Below are 22,449 nucleotides of genomic sequence, written 5' to 3'. Positions count from 1 at the left end.
CTGCTAATTTTTCAAGGCGACCATCTAAGTTATCCATTCCCGATGGTTTAAACGCAACACTTTTGTTTTTGCCCCCATTCTTCATGAGCTGAACTCAAAGATCTAAGACTTTTTCTATGTACACAAACGGCCTATTTCTCTCAAATATTGTTTACAAATCTGTCTAAATCTGTGTTAGTGAGCACTTTCCTTTGCCGAGATAATCCATCCACCTCACAGGTGTGGCATATCAAGATGCTGATTAGACAGCATGATTATTGCACAGGTGTGCCTTAGGCTGGCCACAATAAAAGGCCACTCTAAAATGTGCAGTTTTATCACACAGCACAATGCCACAGATGTCGCAAGTTTTGAGGGAGTGTGCAATTGGCATACTGACTGCAGGAATGTCCACCAGAGCTGTTGCCTGTGAATTGAATGTACATTTCTCTACCATAAGCAGTCTCCAAAGACATTTCAGAGAATTTGGCAGTACATCCAACCGGCCTCACAACCGCAGACCATGTGTAACCACACCAGCCCAGGACCTCCACATCCAGCATCTTCACCTCCAAGATCGTCTGAGACCAGCCACCCGGACAGCTGCTGCAACAATCGGTTTGCATAACCAAAGAATTTCTGCACAAACTGTCAGAAACCATCTCAGGGAAGCTCATCTGCATGCTCGTCGTCCTCATCGGGGTCTCGACCTGACTGCAGTTCGTCGTCGTAACCGACTTGAGTGGGCAACTGCTCACATTCGATGGCGTCTGGCACGTTGGAGAGGTGTTCTCTTCACGGATGAATCCCGGTTTTCACTGTACAGGGCAGATGGCAGACAGTGTGTATGGCGTCATGTGGGTGAGCGGTTTGCTGATGTCAACGTTGTGGATCGAGTGGCCCATGGTGGCGGTGGGGTTATAGTATGGGCAGGTGTATGTTATGGACAACGAACACAGGTGCATTTTATTGATGGGATTTTGAATGCACAGAGATATCGTGACTAGATCCTGAGGCCCATTGTTGTGCCATTCATCCACGACCGTCACCTCATGTTGCAGTATGATAATGCACAGCCCCATGTTGCAAGGATCTGTACACAATTCCTGGAAGCTGAAAACATCCCAGTTCTTGCATGGCCAGCATACTCACCGGACATGTCACCCATTGAGCATGTTTGGGATGCTCTGGATCGGCGTATACGACAGCGTGTTCTAGTTCCTGCCAATATCCAGCAACTTTGCACAGCCATTGAAGAGGAGTGTGCCAACATTCCAGGGGCCACAATCAACAACCTGATCAACTCTATGCGAAGGAGATGTGTTGCACTGCGTGAGGCAAATGGTGGCCACACCAGATACTGACTGGTTTTCGGACCTCATGAAAAATGGGGGCAAAAACAAAAGTGTTGCGTTTATAATTTTGGTCAGTGTATATTTATCATTGATAATTTTTTTTGTTCTGTTTCATTCCTCCTGACCGCCAGAGAAGGTGTTACATAGTGGATAATCGCAGTGCCAGCTGGATAGGTTGAGGAAGAATATACCAACAAAGTCACATAGTGACTTAAAATGAGCTGAAAGAATATAAGCCACTGCAGCTCAGTGTCCCTCCTCTTTCTCGCCTTTGGATTAGGTTGTAGCATTATTAGTTCTCATCGTTGAATACAGCTTCCTAGGAGCAGCGGATTATTCGTCCTCCCAAGCTGTGACAATAACTTTGTAGGAATTCACTGGATTTCCCAAATTACATGCTCTGGGGCTAACCATGTGTGTGTGCGCGTCCTCAGGTGGCAGAACGATCGTTCGCTTTTGGATTGGTTTACATTGCGGACTGTCAGTAAGTTTTGTGGTGGCAGTTACCTCACGGTTTTATCTGTGGGCGTGCCACCATATTGGTGACTAGTTTTTGACTGTTTTTTTCATTGCCATTGTTTTTTCTTTCGCCTGTTAACTTATCTGTCCAACGGTCCTAACCGTGGGTGTCCATTGAATAGGTTGAATTAGTTTTTTGAATTCAATATTTTCTCTCTGTTCCTCCATCGTCGTTGTATTTTGCGTCGCATTGTGTTTTTTGCTCTGTGTTATCTGCCAACGGACCTAACCGTGGGCGTTGGTCAATATTTTGAACTGTGATGGAATTTTCTGTTTTTCTTTTTTCCTCGCAGTTCATCCGGAGGTAGGAGATATAGAAATTTACTGTCGTTCCTCGTGGTTGTATCCACATGTTGTCTAACTATCGCGGTTTAATGGTTTTTCACTCTATTTCCACCGCCTTCTCGCTGGCTTGCAAGCTCTGTCCCAACGAGCTTCTCCTGGATGACGGGCATGATCTCTGTCCATCATGCCTGGGTGTTCAACACCTGAAGGAAGCACTTACTAACCTCTGTCTGCATTGTAGCTTACTACCTATATCGGAAAGACAGCTGCGTTTGGCGGGGTTGGACCAAAGCCGGGATGCTAATGTTTTACCAGCGGACTTAACCTTGCAACAGAAAGCTCAAAAACGTTGTGCTTCTGCAGCCGCTGGCGCCCCTAGGGCTAAGAAGAATGCTAGTCATAGTGGTAAGCTTTTAGCTGGGCACCTGTTGTCGAAGGAAGTTGCTTCCCTTTCTTCATATATGGCGGAGATGAAGCGCCTCTTGCAAAACCTCCAACCGGCAGACCCAGTACCCACTGCTGCTGTGGCCTCCACTGAGGACATTCACTCGCATTCATCTAGTGAAGAACCTACGTTTCCACCTTATGACTCTCACAGCCCCTCACCTTGATGTTATGTCTACATGTGCTTCGGACACATTTTCAAGACCATCTTCCCACTGAAGTTCCTGAGCTCCATAACAAGCCAGTGGGATCTACTGTGGCTGGTGGCTCTGCTGAGGGCTCTCTTCATTCATCTGAGAATGCTCCACATCCAGTGGATGACACATTGGAAGTGCTTCGGATGGCAGTGGCTCGTCTTGGCCTTGACAAATGTCCTGCACATCCTGTTCATTATTCATATATATGTTTTTCCGTAGACCTTCACCTGTGGATTCCTTTGCTATGCCAGCATGCAGAGATTTCATGGCATAGTTTTCGAATGTCATCAAAGGACCAGGTATGGCCAAAAAACGATCCAAGACTGCTCGCACTCAAGCTTCAATGGCAGAAGCGGAGTCTATTGGTGTGCGGAGTGTGCCTGAAATTGAACAGCCAGTTGCTGCACTGGTAGTGTCAGCAGTGTAAGCACTGCGGGGAAACGCCCACTGCCCTAGTGCTCAGTGTGGCCGCACAGATTCCCTTTGAAGAAAGCTTATGAGTTAACTGCCTACATTACGCGAGCTGAGAACACTGTCTGCCAACTAATTTTGGCAGCTTCTAACTCCTTGGAGTCGGCAGAGACTGATCCCTCTGTGCCACGGTTTTTACAGACAGTCTTATTAGCTATGGGACATGTGACTCGAGAACTAGGGTCACTCACAGCAACTCTCTGGCAAGTATGGCTCGATCAGGTCAGATTACCGGAGGATTGTAGAAAGACTTTGAGAGACTTTCCCATCGTTCCTGGGCATCTTTTTGGTCCTGACATATCCGATGTGTTGGAAAAACTAATGAAGCTGTCTGCGACTACCCAAACAGCTAACACAGGTGCAACGTACACCAAATTTTAGAATGCCTATACCACCTGCCCATCGCCGTTATACACCTGTGTAACTGCGTTTCCGACAACCTTCTAGTCGACCTCAAGGTCAACAGAGGTTTCCGGGTTCTGATGAGGCCCAGATACGCCACTTTCATGGTGGCCCAATCCTCCATCGCCACGTCAACGCCCCCCAAAAACTTCAAAAGGCCAGAACTTCAAGTCCTGAACGCTAGGGCTGGCGGTCGGATGTTTTACGACGCATCATCTAAATTACTGGGAGAGCACAGTGTCTGACCCTTGGGTCTTGGCAACAGTGCGCAACGGTTATACTCTGCAGTTCCGCTGCCGGCCCCCCAAGTTCTCGGGTCTCATCCCAACAGTTGTGACAAATCCGATATGTTCTGCAGCTCTCTCTCTCTCTCGAGAAATTCTTTCCTTGTTGGAGAAGAGAGCGATAGAGAAGGTTCACCCCTTAGTTCAAAAAGAGGGGTTTTATTCAGCATATTTTCTGGTTCCAAAATGAGATGGAGGTTTCTGTCCAATTTTAGATTGAAGAATTTTGCATGTTGCATGTGACCGATGTTCTTCGGTCAGTTGCAGAAAGGGATTGGTTCATGAGTGTAGACCTGACGGATGCATATTTCCATGTTCCAATTGCCATGCATCACAGGACGCTTCTTCGCTTTAGTTTCAAGAATAAGAGTTATCAGTTCAAAGTTCTACCATTTGGCCTCTCACTAGCCCCTCGTGTGTTTACGAGATGTATGAAGGCTGCCCTGTCTCCCCTGTGGGCCCAGGGAATGCGAATTCTACCATATCTGGATGACTGGCTGCTTTGTGCTCAGACGAAGGCCCAATCTGTGCACAATACACAGCTACTACTAGACCATGTGGCCAAGTTCTCTCAGTGAACAGGGCAAAGAGCTCTCTGTCCCCTCAGATGAGTGTTCCTGAGGCTAGTCGGAATGCTAACAGAAGCCTCCTCCGTGATTCCCCTGGGATTACTCTATCTGCGACCCCTGCAAGTATGGAACAACATTCTGCGGTTGGATTCATCTCATCATCGGCATCGGCGGATTATAGTGACTCGCAGTTGCGTGCATGTCCTCCGCAAGTGGGCTTCCCTAACCTTTTTGACAGCAGGTGTGCCATTGGGAATTGTCCCCTCTCGCCGCAAAGTTGTAACAACAGACGCATCCCTCATAGGTTGGGGGGTGGTATGGAACCACAGAGGTATCAGTGGCAGATGGTCAAGGGACCAATCGACAGACCACATCAACTTGTTGGAGATGCGCGCAGTTTTTCTGGCCTTGAGACATTTCCTTCCGGTTCTAGCGGGCCGCCACGTGGTTATTCGATCAGACAATACATCAACAGTTTTCAATCTGAATCACCAGGGGGGTACGAAGACAGAGAGTTTGTTGTGGCTCACTCGCAAGATCCTCACCTGGTCACTACCACGGTTTGCGTCGCTGAGGGCTGCTTATCTGCCAGGGGTAGTCAATCAGGTTGCAGATGCTCTGTCCAGGAATTGGATACATCCAGGCGAGTGGAGGCTACACCCAGATGTAGTTCAGGGCATTTGGCAGGATTTCGGTACAGTGGAATTAGACCTGTTCACTTCAGAAAACACAACCCACTGCCTGTTGTGGTTTGCAATGGGTAGAAGCATCCAGTCCGTTAGGACAGGATGCACTTTCGCACGATTGGCCAGACTGCCTTCTGTATGCTTTCCCGCCAATTCCTCTGCTATTGGAGACACTTCACAGAATTAATCAGGGCAGACATCGTGTGCTTCTGATAGCACCACGGTGGCTGTCCAAACCATGGTTTCCCTTGATCCTAACATTGTTGGTGGGCAAAGCGAGACAGCTTCCGGTGAGGAGGGATTTGCTGTGCCAACTGGACGGTCGTATTTGGCATCCAGATCCAGCCCACCTGCAGTTATGGGTGTGGCCTCTGGGACCAACTCCTTATTAGCAGACTGTGAGCCTTCGGTCATTCATACTGTTCTTAATGCAAGGGGGGCTTCTACAAGGAAGTTTTATGCCTACCGATGGAACTCTTTCTGTTCATGGTGTGCGACCCGTGATCTTGACCCTGTCCAATGCAGAATTTCTGTCGTTTTAACTTTCTTACAAGGTCTTTTGGAAAGCAGCAAAGCAGCCTCCACATTAAAGGTTTATGTGGCGGCCATTTCGGCACATCATACCTCTGTGGATGGCTCCTCTTTGGGCTCCCACAGCCTAGTTTGCAGTTTTTTGAAAGGTATGAGATGTCTCAATCCTGTTCGCTCTCCCCGTTCACCAGTGTGGAACTTATCTATTGTGCTGGAGTCACTCTGTCAGTCTCCTTTTGAACCTTTGGAGGAAGTGGATCTAAGGTGGAAGTCCTTGAAGGCGGCTTTTCTCTTGGCGGTGGCTTCTACAATGCGAGTGGGTGAGCTTCATGCACTGTCTGTGAGTCAGTCCTGTATGAGATGGAAGCCAGAGGGCACTAGGTTTACCCTTTGGCCCAATCCGGCTTTCCTCCCTAAGGTGCTGTTGCAACAGTTTGTTAACCAGTCTATTGAACTACGCTCCTTGGAGCCAACAGTCCTTGACCAATGTTCTCCACTCTTGTGCCCTATGCAAGCTTTAAAATTGTATGTAGAGGCTACAGTGCAGTTAAGACAATCAGAATAGTTGTTTGTCTGTTTTGGGGATGCTAGGAGAGGTGCCCCTTTAAGCAAGCAGATGCTATCACGATGGATTGTTGAGGTTATTGTTTTGGCCTATAAGAAGGCTCAGCAACCTGTGCCTGGTGCCATCACTTGCCATTCCACCAGGGCTGTTTCCTCTTCTTGGGCTGCCTTTAAGGGTGTTTCTCTTACAGATATCTGTGCCACGGTGACATGGTCTTCCCCTTGTACGCTTGCGAGATTCTACAACATCAGTGTTGCTGATTCTCCGGATGTGAGCTCAGCTGTTCTTTGCAAGTGACCCTGTATTCTCCTGGTAAGTTACTTCCTCGTGACTTTGTTGGCATGGGTCATCCACTATGTAACACCGTCTCTGGCAGTCAAGAGGAATGAAACAGAACTCTGGTTACGTATGTAACTGTGGTTCTGTTAATTCCGGATGACCGCCAGAGTTCCCTGTCACTCGGAATGCAAGATGCTTCGAGGAGGGACGCTGAGCTGCAGTGGCTTATATTCTTCAGCTCAGCTTATGTCACTACGTGATTTTGTTGGTATATTCTTCCTCGACCTATCCAGCTGGCGCTGCGATTATCCACTATGTAACACCGTCTCTGGCGGTCATCTGTAATTCACAGAACCACGGTTATCTACGTAACCAGCGTTTTCAAACCTGTCCTGGAGGACCCCCTGCCCTGCACATTTTGTGTGTCTTCCTCATCTAACACACCTGATTCAACTCATCAGCTCATTAGTAGAGACTGCAAGAACTAAATCGGGTGTGTCTGATTAGGGAGACATACAAAATGTGCAGGGCAGGGGGTGCTCCAGGACAGGTTTGAAAACCACTGCTGCAGAGCATCCATTGGTGAAAATTTATCCAAATCTATTCTGATAAAAAAAACTAATTCATCTACATCATGGATGGTCACCATATTTTCAGCAAATTTTCATTATTGTATGTTTTATATTATTATTGTATGTAAATGTATATAGTCAAGAATGCCGAGACCTCTGACACAGGACAGGCAAAAATATTTAGCTAGCTACTTTACATACTAGGTTAACTGTAGGACCTATATTAGATTATGTTATCTAATGCTTCTCACAAAATGCATCTAATGATTTAAAAAAGAGTCACTAACACCAAAGTGTACACTATTTGTGGAATGAGCTATGATGAGGGAAAATGGGTCAGGTATTAATCATTGACTATATAACAGATCATTACTTCAACACCAATTATGAAATGCTGCTTTTTAAAATATTAGTCATATTCAAGGGTCAAATGAATGCATTCCAAAGCGGCACACTGGCTAACTAAGCAAGTAAATAACACAACAGAACACAGAACATTTGCAGTTAATTATACTGTCCACCAGATGGCTGTAACATACTATCTGGTCTAAATGTAACTGTGTGTGTGTGTGTGTGTGTGTGTGAGACTCAGTGAGGGCTATGTGGGTGTGCAGAATGCACATAAGTGCTGATAATGTGTGTCCATCAGAATCAAGGTGCAAAATAGATAGGTGGAACAGAAGGTATACATTAGTGTCCCTTTAATCGACATTTTCTTGGCCTGAACACATGTAGAGCTTTGTTCATCCCTTATAAAACATTACCATGGCAACCCTAGTTTCTGCACAAACACCACATTTGCTATAGCTTGAGTTACTACAATGCAACTAAAATAACTTGCTATTATCCACCACTGCCAGAAAGTAGATAAAATCACACAATGATTCTAAAAGCCTCATATAACAAAGAAGATGCTATATTAATTTATTATGGTTTTAGAGCAAAAACAGCCTGCATTTTAGTGGAAATCGTGATGAGAAAACGAACAAACTGAAATGGATCGCATCATATACAACAGAGCAGTCTAAAGGGTTAAATGTGCATGATTATTCCCTCATATATCGCTATGATTCAGTATAGCTGAAAAGATTACTGTCATTTATGGGTTTTTTTCTTTTTTTTTTAAGAAATATGTTTATTAGGGGTGTAATTGTACACAACAATGACGGTTCGGTAACTCTTTTTGGTATGTTTTCAGTACAGCAGAGGGAATGGAAAAAAACTTTTTATGAAACCATGCTTAAATAAACTATGGCTTGGTCAATACTGCTGCACCGGGTTCAACACATTTACAGCATTTACAACATAAGTCTCGTTGCAGTTTATGATGCTGTTGTAAATGGATGAAGAGATTTGAAGTGCTTTCTCTTTGGGTTGCAAAATATTTGAGCTAAAAGTCCATTTTACACAGAACAATGCTCTTTTGTCGGAAAATATCCTTATTTATTTTCTCATCACTGCAGACACCCTCTGAACTTTCAGGTGGATGTTGTGACCACGCTACAGATTCCTTCACCCTTCCTGCTCTGATTTCCAGACGGTTTAAACTTCTGAAGCAGAAAGCGAGGTCATTTCTTCTGGCTGCGTTATTGCTTGAATATTTAATCGTTTCCTGCCTCTCGCACCCCCCACACCCCCTCCAAATCACTCAGTCTATAATGACACCTCTCACGCCAACCCCCTGGCTGCGTTTCCTCTCTGATTGCTACAGTAACGCTTGCAGATGCCTGCTTCTGTTGCCATGACACCCGTTTTTTCCCGAAGGTGCACCGCTGATCATTGAAGGAAATATTCATGTGCGTGTGTGTGTATGTAGACTGTGTGTGGTTTACCTTCGATTTGCAGCGTGATTATGGGTGTGCCTGTGCATTTTAACCGCTTAAAGTGCACCCTGGTCTGTTCTGTTCTATAGTTTGTTAATAATACAGTGCCTTCATAACAGCGTTTAACACCCCTCAACACCTGTGTGGTCCTGTGTGATATTTCACAGCAGCGCGTCCAGTATGAATGCTAATCATGGCTCTGATGGCGTTGGGAACTGAAGCCCACTGACAGTTCACAGCGGAATTTCAAACACTAATTCACACTTACAATTTGCGTATGTGTTGTTGGATATAAATCATCTGTGGAAAGGGAAAACGTGTGTGTGTGTGTGTGTGTGTGTGTGTTTGGATACCTTAACGTCTGTACTTCCCAAATGCAGAGAATGTCAATTATAATCGCATTCTTAGTCAAACAATGTAAAGCAAGTGCATAAATAAGCCTCTCCTTTATGCAGAACTGACCTTTCCATCTTGATCTTTTACAGAAACAGGATCATTAAGTGCTGTTTTTAGTCTATTTATCCTGAGCCTATACACAAAAACATAAATTGAAGCTAATTAATTAAAAGTGTTGCTGGTAAGCAAAGCAGTATTTGTAAAAAGTAATTTGGGTTTCAGTAGAGTGCAATAACAAATGGTAACAGGCTTTCTGGGATACTCAATTCTGACTGGTCAATGGTCAATCACAGGTTTGCTGTAAAAAAAATTGTTACACTTTTGTATAGGGACCAATTCTCACTAGTTGCTTATTAGCATGCATGTTATTAAAACATTGGCTGTTTATTTGTACTATAAAGCACATATTAATACTATAAAGCACATATTCAGGGAAGTCGTGGCCTAATGGTTAGAGAGTCTGACTCGTAATCAAAAGGTTGCGGGTTCGAGTCTAGGGCCGGCAGGGATTGTAGGTGGGGGGAGTGAATGTCCAGCGCTCTCTCCACCCTCAATACCACGACTGAGGTGCCCTTGAGCAAGGCACCGAACCCCAAACTGCTCCCCGGGCGCCGCGACATAAATGGCTGCCCACTGCTCCGGGTGTGTGTTCATGGTGTGTGTGTGTGTGTTCACTGCTGTGTGTGTGCACGTTGGATGGGTTAAATACAGAGCACGAATTCCGAGTATGGGTCACCATACTTGGCCGTATGTCACGTCACTTTTACTTTCACTTCACTTTCATATTCTGCATGACCATATATACTGCATCCCTGATCCCAATACCTAAACTCAACAACTACCGTACTAACTATTAATAAGCAGCAAATTAAGAGTTTATTGAGGCAAAAGTCGTAGTTAATGGTTTGTTAATAGTGAGAATTGAACCTTAAAATAAAGTGTGATCCAAAAAAGTTTGCATAATGACCGCTAAACTATATATTTGAACTCTGCAGTTGTTGATGTGTTCATTAATCTAAATAATTTTTAAATAATAATTCAAATATTGTAATGTAGTAATTTAGAATATTTTAATGTTTTAAAGCTATTTGTTCTTTTATTAATAAATTTGTTAATTTGAAATTCATTAAAAAAAAAGTATATAGAATAAACTGTATAAAACTATGCTAACATGCTAATAAATTAGAAGTGTATACACACACACACACACACACTGACAGCTACACTTTACAAAATTACTTTCAGAAACATACTGCTTTGCTTACCTGATATATCAGGTAAGCAAAGCAGTATGTTTCTGAAAGTAATTTTGCTTGGTTTCGTTAGGGTTCTTTATTGACTATTATGGAATACTCAATTCTGATTGGTCAACCACAGGTGTCCCATTTAATAATTTTGCTTAATGACCACTTAATGAATGTTGCTCAAGGCAAAAGGTAGTTTCGTGTCTCTTGTATCACTACACACTCCTTTTTCTGAAATAATAAAGTAATTTTAATTAATTAAAAAGTATTTTAATGTACATTAATTCATTTAATGTACCTTATTAATACAATCAACAATTATTAATTTGGGCTAATAATTTCCTACACTGTAAAAAGTGATAAGTTGACTTGACTTAAAATTGAGGAAACCCGTTGCCTTAAAATTATCAAGTAAATAATCATTTGAAAAAGTAAGTTAAGTGAACTTGACAATTCACTTAACTTTTTTTTTTTATTATTATTTACTTAAAAATTTTAAGGCAAAGGATTTTTTAAGTTCAGTCAACTTATCACTTTTTGGAGTGATTAAGTTAAGTTAACTTATCACTTTTTACAGTGTATGATGCCTATGATCCCATGATTAATTAAAAAAATCTCTCTCTTTCTCTCTCTCTGTGTGTGTGAATGTGTGTATTGCCACAGAAAGTGTATTCTACTTAAATCCATCCTATTTGTGCTGATAAAAGCAATCTCAGGTGTCTTTTTGTCTATAGTGTCCAAAGCATCTCCAATCTATCTTTATTCTCTCGACCCCATTTATCATTCTAACTTTTAGTTCTCACCCCACTGTTCTAATTTGAAGTTTTGCCCCCTAACTTTACATCTCATCTTAATTCTGATAAGGTTCACCGTACTGAGATTTGCAGCGATGCATAATTCATGTCTCCCACTGTCCTTCTTAATGTTCTGTCAGTCTTTTCATCATATTGTGGAAATGACTCTTCCAATTTTAGGGAGATGTTCTCATGCATTCAACAGCAGCGACAGGCTTTTAGACATCAGTCTGCTGTTGATTCATCATTGACAAAAGGTACCTTAAGTGCTATAAAAAAGGGTTAAATTGGTGATTCTACTACATTTAATTTCCTTCAAATGGAAAATCTCGGTGATTTGAAAAGCAGCTCTTCAAACAGAGAACCATTTCAATACGGCAAGTGTAGCTGTCAGTGTGTGTGTGTGTGTGTGTGTGTGTGTGTGTGTACCAGCAGCTTGTCTGTGGCTCACTCATGTTTCAAACTTATCAATTGTAACCAGTTTCCATAGCAACATCTCTCAAGAGGTGAAGAGAGAGGGAGAGAAAGAGCAGAAAGAGAACTAGACTTTGGCAATGGAGTGTGTGTGATTACATGCATGTTTCTGCATGCGCTGCACATAAACTGCACTCTGCTGCTCTTTGATTAAATTCATGTTTCAAAACAGCAATTTGGGGGTTTTGCTACAATTCTTATATTATTTATTTATTACTGTGTTCTATTTTCCTGTTCCATTTTCATACCAAATTGCTTTTCAAAGCTTTGGCAAATGTTTCAGCTGTGCGGCCATGGACAGAAGACCAATTTTGGACAGGCTTTTGGATTTTGATTTTCAGCAAGCAAGAGAGACAACCTAACATAAAATGCATTTCATTCTTGTTGTGTCTCCATGGCAACCAAACTGTGTTAGCCTCTTATTGACTCCAGTGCACTCACACTTTTTCTCTCCCTTTCATTTTCTCTCTTTCACATTTACTTTTGCTTGAGACTTGCAAGAACGTGCTCAAATTCTTTATAAACTTTCTCTATATCTGGCCTTCATCATTTGCCTTGATTTTTTTTTCATTCCTTTTCAATTTACTTATTTCTTTTTTGGTGGAAATCCTCCTTTTACAGACCAACTTTTTTTGTTGTTGTTTTTTTAAATAAAAACACCCTCTCTCATTTCAAAATTTTTAAAGATTGCAACATGTTGATCAAGTTATACCACTCAGAAGTCTAGGATTGGTAAGATTTTTTAATGCTTTTGAAAGAGTCTCTTATGCTCACCAAGGCTGCATTTATGTGACAACAATATTGTGAAATATTATAGTAGTCAACACAAAACCTTTCATCAAAGTTGTCCTAAAACCAAAATGTTTTCTTGTCTTAGGACCACTTTGGTGATCTTTTTTGATCCACTTCAAATGTTGACTACTATATTTCAGTTTAAACAACTGTTTTTTGTTTTGATATATTTTAAACTTTTATTCCTGTGATGGTGATGATGGCAAAGCTGAATGTTCAGCATCATTACTCCAGTCTTCAGAGTCACATGATCCTTCAGAAATCATTCTAATGTGCCGATTCGCTGCTAAAGAAACATTTATTATTATTATCAATGTTGAAAATATTAGTTCGGCTTATATTTTTGTAAAACATTGTCTTAGATATTTTCACTATACTTTGATGAATGGAACAGCATTTGTAAAACTATAAACTATAAAAGTCTTTACTGTTACTTTTGATTAATTTATTGCATCCTTGCTGAATAAAAGTCTAATGAAATCCAAGGTTAACTCCAATCCCAAAATGCAAATCAACAAGCAGACTTTATTGGCAACATTGTTTTATTAGAACATGTGTAATTGCTTTTGGAGTATATAAGATATTCGGTTGTATTCATCTGAATACAGACCATAAAGTTACCAAAGGTGCTGTAGCATACATTAATGAATCATGTATAAAAGACATAATCATGCAGGTATTCTTAAATGTAGATACTGCATGTGAACTAATATTAATCACAAAAAGACATTCAGAGATGACGTCTATAATGAAGACCCAGTCAGCTGTCTCTCGGCCCACACTCCTGTGCCATTAGCGATTGTCCAGGATATATATTCACATTTTTGAGGGTACATCAAGTCAAAGCCAAGATGGAAAGAAGACCCGGGAGTTCGAACCAGATAGGCAGGGTTGCCAAAAAGCACTCGGACCATGTCTTTATTAAATTGCTTGCTTTTAAGTGTAGGCTAATATGAAGCCGTTCTAGCTTGTGAAGCGGCTCATGAGAGATCCGTTCGGCCACTCTATTCATCTACAAAGCCAGAACTACACACAGCTTAGGTAAATAATCATTAATCTACTTGTTTAGCAGACTGATGGACACAGCACAACACAGGCACTCCAGATGAGGCAAATCGAGAGGCCCTATGATACATTGAACAGAGTGGCATTAAATGTCGGATATAGTCTAACAACAAAGAAGACTGCCTGAAAAGTTTGTATTCGATGTGAGACCGTCATCATCAGTCTGTTGTCCAAAGCATCATCGGCGAACGTTTCCGACACCAGTGTCTCCATCATCTGCATCACGGTCCGCTGTGTCCGGCTGTCTCACGCACATCAGCCCACTCAACGCAAATGAGTCTTCCTTTGTTGTTTGCTACAGTTCATCTGTTGGCATTCCAAAAGTGCTTTTATGATTTGTCACAGTCTATCGAGTATTTGAACTCCGGCAGAGGTTGGGGTCGGATCTCTCTTCCCTCTGGTACGGCCCATCCTGCACGCCCGTCTCAATTAAGTGTCTGCGGTTCTTCTTGACCACAGCCCATGATGGATGAATCCAGAACATGGGGTGTCAGTCCTTAGACGTGATGCTGCTCAAACAGTTTCTCCGGTTTGTGTACTTTATCTCATTGGTTGATTTGCTTTGAAATGTCTATGTAAACGTCACCATCAGATTTTACGTAAAAATATACTTCTTGTGCGGTTGTTTAAGGACACTAATAGAACTACCCTGACCGAACTGCAACAACTGAGCCATATATTCAGAATTTAATCAATTATTATATCGTACCTCTACATACAGGGTACATTTATCTACCACAAATACTGAAATAGCAAATACTTAGCAGTTATTAAATACTTTGACATAAGTTATCTGAAGAAAAAGACAAAGTCCACGGTCTATTGATTTAAAATTCAAGGTAACACATTCTGTAATGGCCTCAGTAGTACATTAAGAAGCATTTGCTGTTATGAGCAGTGGAAATTTTCAGCAGCCCTTGAGAAATTCAATGGTGTTACAAAACATCTACACTGCCTGAGTCTTTTGTTCACCATATTTCTCTCTTTCTATTGCACTCGTTTTCTTTTGGTCCACATCTCCACTTGTTTTTTTTTGTTTTTTTTATGGCAGTAATTGAGGCAGCTTTACATTGACGCCTCCTTGTCTTGAGCTTTTTCTACATCTGTCCATCGTCCATCCCCACCCAGGAGATCTGAGGAGGAGCTGAACAAGGTCTGTGGATGAGGAAGAGGAGAGCACGACATAGTCCGGTCTTTATTCTGTCATTTTTCTCCTTCCTTTCACAACCATCTGTCCTTCATTTGATCCCTTAGAAGCTGACCAAAGCATACACCATACTGCAAAAGGGATCGAGACAGAGAGAGAGAAATTAATCAAGAGAGATAGTAAACAAACTTTCACCATCTTAATTAAGAAAAAACATTCTGGGACAAAGTCAGTGTTCAGTGTCATGTGATCACTTGCTCAAGAAACATTTCTTATTATTATTAATGATGAAAACAGCTGTACTGCTGATTTGTTTTCTTCGTTTCTTTCATTTCTTGATTTACATTTCTTTTGTCCAGTTTGAGAAGTCCATTGTTCCTCTCAGATGATGAAGGTAATAGTAATGCCATCAATAAAATCCAAACATAACATCTCATAACATAGGATATCTAAATTGGTAGAAAATAAATGAATGAGGAGGGTTTACCTGTACAGATAGTAGAAAAAGGAGAGAAGGTAGAAGCCTAGCTTGCACCAGGACTCTTTTTGGCAGTAATTCAGAATGTCTGCATTCATCACACTCACTGGATCATACATAACCTCAGACCCATCTGCAGGACGGTGGAAAAACCTGAGGGAGATAAAAAAAAAGTGAGGGGGAATTGCTACAGGGACCCATTTTGAAATTTCAGTTAAGTAGATGTAAGTGAGGTACATTTTGTACCTCCAGAGGTGATAGAGGAGCAGGGGGATGTTAAGGCCCAGAGTCACCCACTCCCCTGCACACATGAACATCAGACAGAACAGCCCGTGGATGGAATACTCTGGAACCACCAGCTGGAAAACAAAGAGTGGGGATAGTTCCAAGTATGCGTCATGTATGCAAGCATGAATTCACATATTCGTCATAAGTATCTCTTGCAAAATCAGTTCTGACTGTTTATGTGCGTGTGTAAGATCTGAGTGTGCTTCCAAGTACAGAGCAAGAAAAGAAAAGAGGGAAGAGAAATGAAAAGGGATACAGTGAAGCCACTTTCAGGATGATCGTAAGTAGACAATTTTATGGTTGTTTGGGAGATACAGAATGTTTTAGCACAAGGGTTTCCAATCAGGGGTCCAGTGGCCCCTAGGGCTCTGAATATACTCTAAGAGTATATGTTAAATTGCATTTTCATGACATTTCCAGCTATTAAAGTATGGATTCATGATAGACTAAATTTGGGGTCAGTAAGATTTAATGTTTTTAAAACAAGTCTCTTACTCTCATTAGGGCTGCATTTATTTGATCGAAATACAGTAAAACAGTAATATTATAAATGACAATAAAATAACTGTTTTCTATTTAATTATATTATATAATGTAATTTATTCCTCTGATGGCAAAACTGAAGTGGCCATTACTCCAGTCTTCAGTGTCACATGATCCTTCAGAAATTATTCTAATATGCTGATTTGGTGTTCAACAAACATAATATTTTTGTGGAAACAGTGATAAAAAAAAAAATTCAGGACTCTTTAATGAATAGAAGGCTGAAGTACTAATTTATTTAAAAAAAAAGAACCCCAAACTGACCCAAAACTTTTGAATGAGAGTATACATCAGCACTATTATTAGTTATTAGTTATTGCATTTTTATCATTTCTATCATGACAGCTCTCGGAGGGATTGGCATGGTAATGTCACTATTATTGTGTTTGGTCTTACCGAGACTTGCTACTGCCAATACATCCACAACATGCTGCTGTGAGCATGTAAGAAATACTGCTGCCGCACATATAATATGAAATAACCCCCACAGCATACATGATCACCCCCCCGTAGCAGATCTATACAGGTGGAGCTGGGGAAGGTGGAGGGTTTCTGAAGCATGCTGCAACTGTTACCGCAAGCACTAGCCAAGTATTTGAATGTTGAGCAGCGAGCTCATTGGCTACAAAAAGAACCAATCAGCTGCACCATGTGATAATGATGGCATTATGTCAGATTGAGTTTGACCTATCGGACAGTGCCACCTAGAGTTTCATGCCAGAACTTTGGATTTATCATTATCAGCTAACACTGGAAATTTAATGTCTACATGGGATCTTTATAAACTAATTATTTACTTAATTTAATAACACAGTTAATGTTATTAAATCTTAAAATGAACATCCATTTTAATATATCATACTGTATATTATAATGTTGTAATGCCCGAATATAGCTGCAGCATTTAAATAATTTTTGTTTTATTTTTTTATTTACTTAGCCAAAATAGGGGTATCAGCCAGAATACCTTAGGGCTATAGACAAGAATTGTACTATCAGTGCATCTCTACTATAAAGTTTTTTTTTTAAATAGCTAGCTTCTCTTGCATGTCCTCCCCACTTAATATATGCTTACACTTGACTTGATCTGCCACAATTTCACTCACCCTTCGGAGGAGGTTGCAGATTCTCTCGATGTTCAATATTCTTTCCCTCTGAGGACAAACAGAAGAGCACAATAAAATTGCATGTTTCTGCACGTGTGTTCACATATGTTCATGTATGTCGTTTCAGTGTCTCTGAAACCTGCTGTTCACAGTTGGAAGACTGATGCTGAGTGGTTTATGCTGTGTGAAAGGAATCGTGATCTAAGAAAAGCCTTACCGCTCTGGTGGGGTTGCTCTGATCGATGGGATTTTTGAAGTCTGTGCGCAGCTCATCAAAAGCAATAATCTTGAAAATAGACAAAGAGAATTTGTGTTACACGAGCATTTAAACAAAACCACTGGACATTTTGGAGGTTCGAGATGATGAAGGGTGATTGTACCATCTGTGGCCCTTTTTATCTTTAACTTTCCTCATTCTCTAGCCATTCCTACAGCTTCAAGCTTCAAGTTACATTCTCCCCTCCTTCCTTTTCCCATATAGATCCATATCTCCTGCCATCCCCTCACTTCGTTCTCTGTAAACAGATGCAGTTGCCATGGTGATCGAACGAGCCCCTAAGCGGGCATCGTGGTTGCTATAGAAGTGACTTCACATTCTTATTGGCTGAGAGCCATACAAAGATAGGGGGAGAAGGAGAGGAAAGGGGGATGGGGTGTCAGAACCAAATTACGGTTTGATAAGCATTCTCAATAACATGGTTTCTCATCGGCATACACAGACTCTCAGCCTCCTCCACTCTCTGTCTCCATACTCTCTCTTTCTCTCAAATACATTTACACACACACTCACACCAAATGACTCATGTTTAGAATCTCTCCCACTCCTGTCATTAGTCAATGCTCAGTCATTTCAAGTCTATTTCTTAATGGCCTTTTGAACGTCTTACAAGTAAGGTCTGCAGTCCAATGGCGATCTGAAAATATCCCTGACTTCTGGTTTGGCATTCAGGGCTTGTATTTTAGATGCTGAAACCTCTGCTCTCTAGTGTTTTAGTGTTTCAGACTGATTTGAACAGTTCAGGGTCATTGTGTTTGTCTGCTGTTGCCTTTTGCGAGAATGCCGCCTCTAATATGAAGAATACAGATGATGTTGAAGTCTCTGGCGGCGACTGTGCAAATTTAATTTGTGATTCTACAGACAGTGGGCTGGCACAGAACAACCAGTAGAGTTAAAATGAGCTGTTGACCTCTCCCTCTTCAGCGCTCGCACTCTCTGTGTTTGTGTGCATTGGTGAATCTCACTAAAACATGTCTGAGTCACATTACACCGCAAAATGAAAATAAGAAAAATATTTTTTGATAAATGTATATTTTTTATATTTTTAAGCCACGACCCACAATACATGAAATATACACTGTTTTTGAATTATATATAATATATTGATATTGTTTTAACATAATTTTCATGACATTTTCTCCTAGAATTGTCATTGCCATAAAGCGTCTAGAAGTTGCTTTTTATGTTTTTTTATTTCTATAATTCAACGGTGATTCTCATTATATTGTTATTAATGTAATATACTTTTTTGTTTTGATTTTCTTACTCAATTACTGCAATACAACATTTTGTAGAATTAAATCTTCAAAAGTGAAAGGCAGTACAACAATTACATCCATGATGTAAAATGTACAAAAACATTTTTAAAGCACATATTTATTTATACATTATATATATATATATATACATTATTACATATATTTATACTGTATGGAGAATTAAGGGGGAAATGTGCTTATTTCCTTAATTAAAATAAATATGTGATTAAAATTAATGTGCTTGATATCTCAAATAACGGTCCTAAAAATATGCTTAATTTTTTAAGTAAAATATAATTTATTCTTAAGGTTTTGCGTGATTTACATTTGCATTATTGACTGTATGTGTGTGTGTTTGTGTGCATATACACACAGGTAGACTCCGGCCTCCTTCCTCCGTTTTTCTTCTGTATCTGTCTACTTGTTCTGTAAATCATTAATCATCCATGACTCAGAATGTCTGCTCTATTAATAACTGCTGCGATTTGTATTCACCTCATGGATAAGGCCTCTTGTTAAGGGCAGGGGAGACAGCTTGGACAGACACACACCAGTCTCTGCGCTCAAAAAACTGGCACGAACACACACACATACACACACATTCGCGCTCACACAATCAGACACTTGGCGATGGCATGGATTGCGACGCCAGTTGAAATGGAAGTGTGACAATGTTACAGGTAACAGGAACTCATACAAATTCACATTCACTGAGTAAAGTGTAAAACTACAGACGTACCTGCCAGATGACGAAGAAGATAAGGGCAGCGCACAACACGAGTGTTAACATGTAGCAAAAGGCCGCAAAGGTGAAGGCCATGGCTGTGCCTGCCAGCCTGACGGTGGTCTGGGTCGAGAGAGGGCGAGGGGGAGATTTCCCCTGCTCTCTCTCTCTCTGTTACTCTCCTTACACTCTCACCCCCTTCAAGGAAGTTACAAAGCACTTCCCTCTTCTTCTGTCTCTCCTCTTAAAGCTTTCAGCCCAGCTTAGGATGAAGTCGGGAGAGAATTCGAGAGGAATCTTCTTGGTCTGGAGCTGCAGATATGAGGCATCTTGCTGGTTATCCGCCTCCGCTGGCTGGAGCGCCTTGTAACGTGTGGCTGGACAGTGTGTGTTCCTGTGTAATTCTTCCTCTCTGTCCACCTAAGATAACTGCTTGAGCTGTTTCCTCCTTTCAGTCTCTCTGCCGTCTCCCCTGTTCCTTCACTTGCTCTCCTTCTCCGTCTCTGTCTTTCTCTCTGATTGGCAGAGGGGGGTTTGTATATATGTGGAGAATGGCTCCCCTCCCCCGTCTCTAAGATTAGTGCTGCACACTGGGTCCACACACCTTATTTACAGCAGAACACCTTAAAAAATATCTTGTGGGCACATCGGAGGATGAATGTCCTCGGTATAGAATCTGAAAAACAGACATTGATTCGTTGCACGCAGTGATGCCATAGCAGAACCTTTCAGTGAACATTTCTTAAAAGAATCATTTTTTAAGTGTGAAAAATATTTAATAATCTACATTTTTAAAAGCCTTTGTGGAGTGGAAAGCTTCCATGCATGTTAAAGGTTCTGCATGGAAGCATCAAAGCCAATAAAAATCCTTTATTTTTAAGAGTGTGTAAAGTAATAAACGGATGAATGTGTTTGGCCCCAACTTGATGAATGACTGTTGAACAGTATATTACAATTAGACACATTTTAACCGAAACAGAATTGTCATTTTAATCAATAACAGGACAGGTGGATCTAAATGACAGATCTTACAATGATTCATATCCTCTCTTAGAATAAAAGATGATTGATCAGTTTTTTATGGACAATGACATGCATATATGAACACATTAATGAAACTCTTTTGGATGGAATTTGTGGCTTCAAAATGAGTGATTGAGACTGCAAGTGTGAACAAAACAAATAGCATGTTTAATATGGCTTTGTAGCAAAAAAGCATTTTTTATGATTATATATTGAATTTAGTAATCTATGCAAGGCTTTGTAGACATTTGCATTTCCAAGACACTATTGTATTTATTTCAGATATTTACTGGTGGATTTGGCTGATGCAACAAACCATTTGATTTAGCCAAATAAAGTCAAATGTGCCAATTTTTGTATTTGCAGTTGTGCGTGAATCCATTACAAAACTGTAATGGTGTTCAATCCTTCTATACAGTGCACACATGAATAATAACATGTTCAAAATGATGGTGAAGAATGTTAACTAAGTTAGCTGTGGTACATGACAGAATGAAAGAAGAGCATTTACCTGTGTTTTCTGAAGCAGCGGCGCAAGTCTGTCTATGTCTGTCCTCTCTCCCCTCATTTTCCTCCCATCAATCTGGGTCGACACCATGTCAGAAATCTCTGGTCTGCTTTGCTCTGGGTGTCAGTGTCGGTCCCATCACAGTCTCTCATTGGCTGCTGGGTGCTCTGCGACCAGGTATGAAACAGCAGAAAAAAGCCAAACATGCATGAATGCGCTGGCTGTATTTTTCTGTTTTATCTTATGCTTTTGACCCTGCGCAGCTTTCTGAAGTATGACACTTAATTAACTTAGCGTTTTTCTCTTTTTCCCCCTTCATCTACCTTACCCACTTACCCTCTGCTTTGTCTCGCTCTCATTCCTTTTCTGCCTCTCTCAGTTTTTTACCAATTCAAGCATTCCCCGCTGGTATTTGATCTAAAAAGCAGAACCAGTGGAAAAGCCCTTCTCGCTCGCCCCCCATCTCTTTGATTAGAATGAAAATGTGATGTTGTTACCTCTGAACGCGATGCTCAACTACATTCAACAGTCTTCTCTTCCTCCGTCCCTCTATTTTCTGCCCTACTCTCTCATTCCCTAGAGAGATATGAGGGGGCAGAGGGAGCTCCGAGTCTTTCTTCTTTGGCTTCCCTTGTTTGTCTCTCACTCTCTCTCTCCCTTCCTCTTTTATTCTCTTACTGTCTCTCTCTCATATCTTCTTGATGAAAGTGTGTCTCTGTCACTGCAGGAGAGATGAAGTAAGGTTTGATTCTACCTTTTTCTTTGTAGTCAAAGCTGCAATCATGTTTTCAAAGATCATGAGTAGAAGAGAGGTATTTTATATAATACCTATAAAAATATATATAATATATAATAACTATAAAAATAGTTTTTTCTTCTTTTTTTCACAGGCTTCCCACAAATTCCATTGTTGCAGTTTTCACATTCCAAGTCAGATACCAATCCTGGGAATTAATAGATGAATAATAATAATAATGAGAGATTAAAATGATAAAAACTTATTAGTGTACAAATATCTCCAGTAAAACAAAAATGTATCTACAGTAGAACATAAATTATGCTCATATTATACAATTGTAAAAATTTCATTATGTTCCATAATATAATTTTTTATTGTTATATTGTATTCATATTATTATTCATTATAATAATTATTATAATAATATATTAAGTAGCACTATTTTACTTGTTACAAATGACATGCACTTACTATAGTAATAACAGTAAAGTATGCATAATTACAAGCAACTAACCTAATTCTTCTACTTCTTTTTATTTCCAATTTTTCCATAACTGTAGGAAACCTGCATAAAAAAAGGTTCATTTAGTAATATATCACACCTTTGAATATGTCTGGGTTTCCTGCCACC

The 22,449-nt window shown here is 40.8% G+C and overlaps 1 protein-coding gene across 1 annotated transcript; it reads right to left on the bottom strand.

The window, feature by feature from the left end:
• Positions 1–13,191: 13,191 nt before the first annotated feature.
• Positions 13,192–19,753, bottom strand: LOC306865581 (protein cornichon homolog 2). Its single transcript, XM_079410283.1, has 6 exons — positions 19,564–19,753; positions 17,506–17,574; positions 17,289–17,336; positions 15,598–15,710; positions 15,361–15,504; positions 13,192–15,004 (listed from the first exon to the last, which is right to left on the bottom strand). Exons 1-6 carry the CDS (start codon positions 19,642–19,644, stop codon positions 14,977–14,979), a joined length of 483 nt encoding a protein of 160 aa, XP_079266409.1. The 5' UTR covers positions 19,645–19,753; the 3' UTR covers positions 13,192–14,976.
• Positions 19,754–22,449: the final 2,696 nt, after the last annotated feature.

The sequence above is a fragment of the Barbus barbus genome (genome assembly GCF_936440315.1).
Source record: "Barbus barbus genome assembly, chromosome: 47".
NCBI lineage: Eukaryota > Metazoa > Chordata > Actinopteri > Cypriniformes > Cyprinidae > Barbus > Barbus barbus.
Note: the sequence above shows the minus strand (reverse complement) of the source record. Positions and strands in the feature narration are given on the sequence as shown.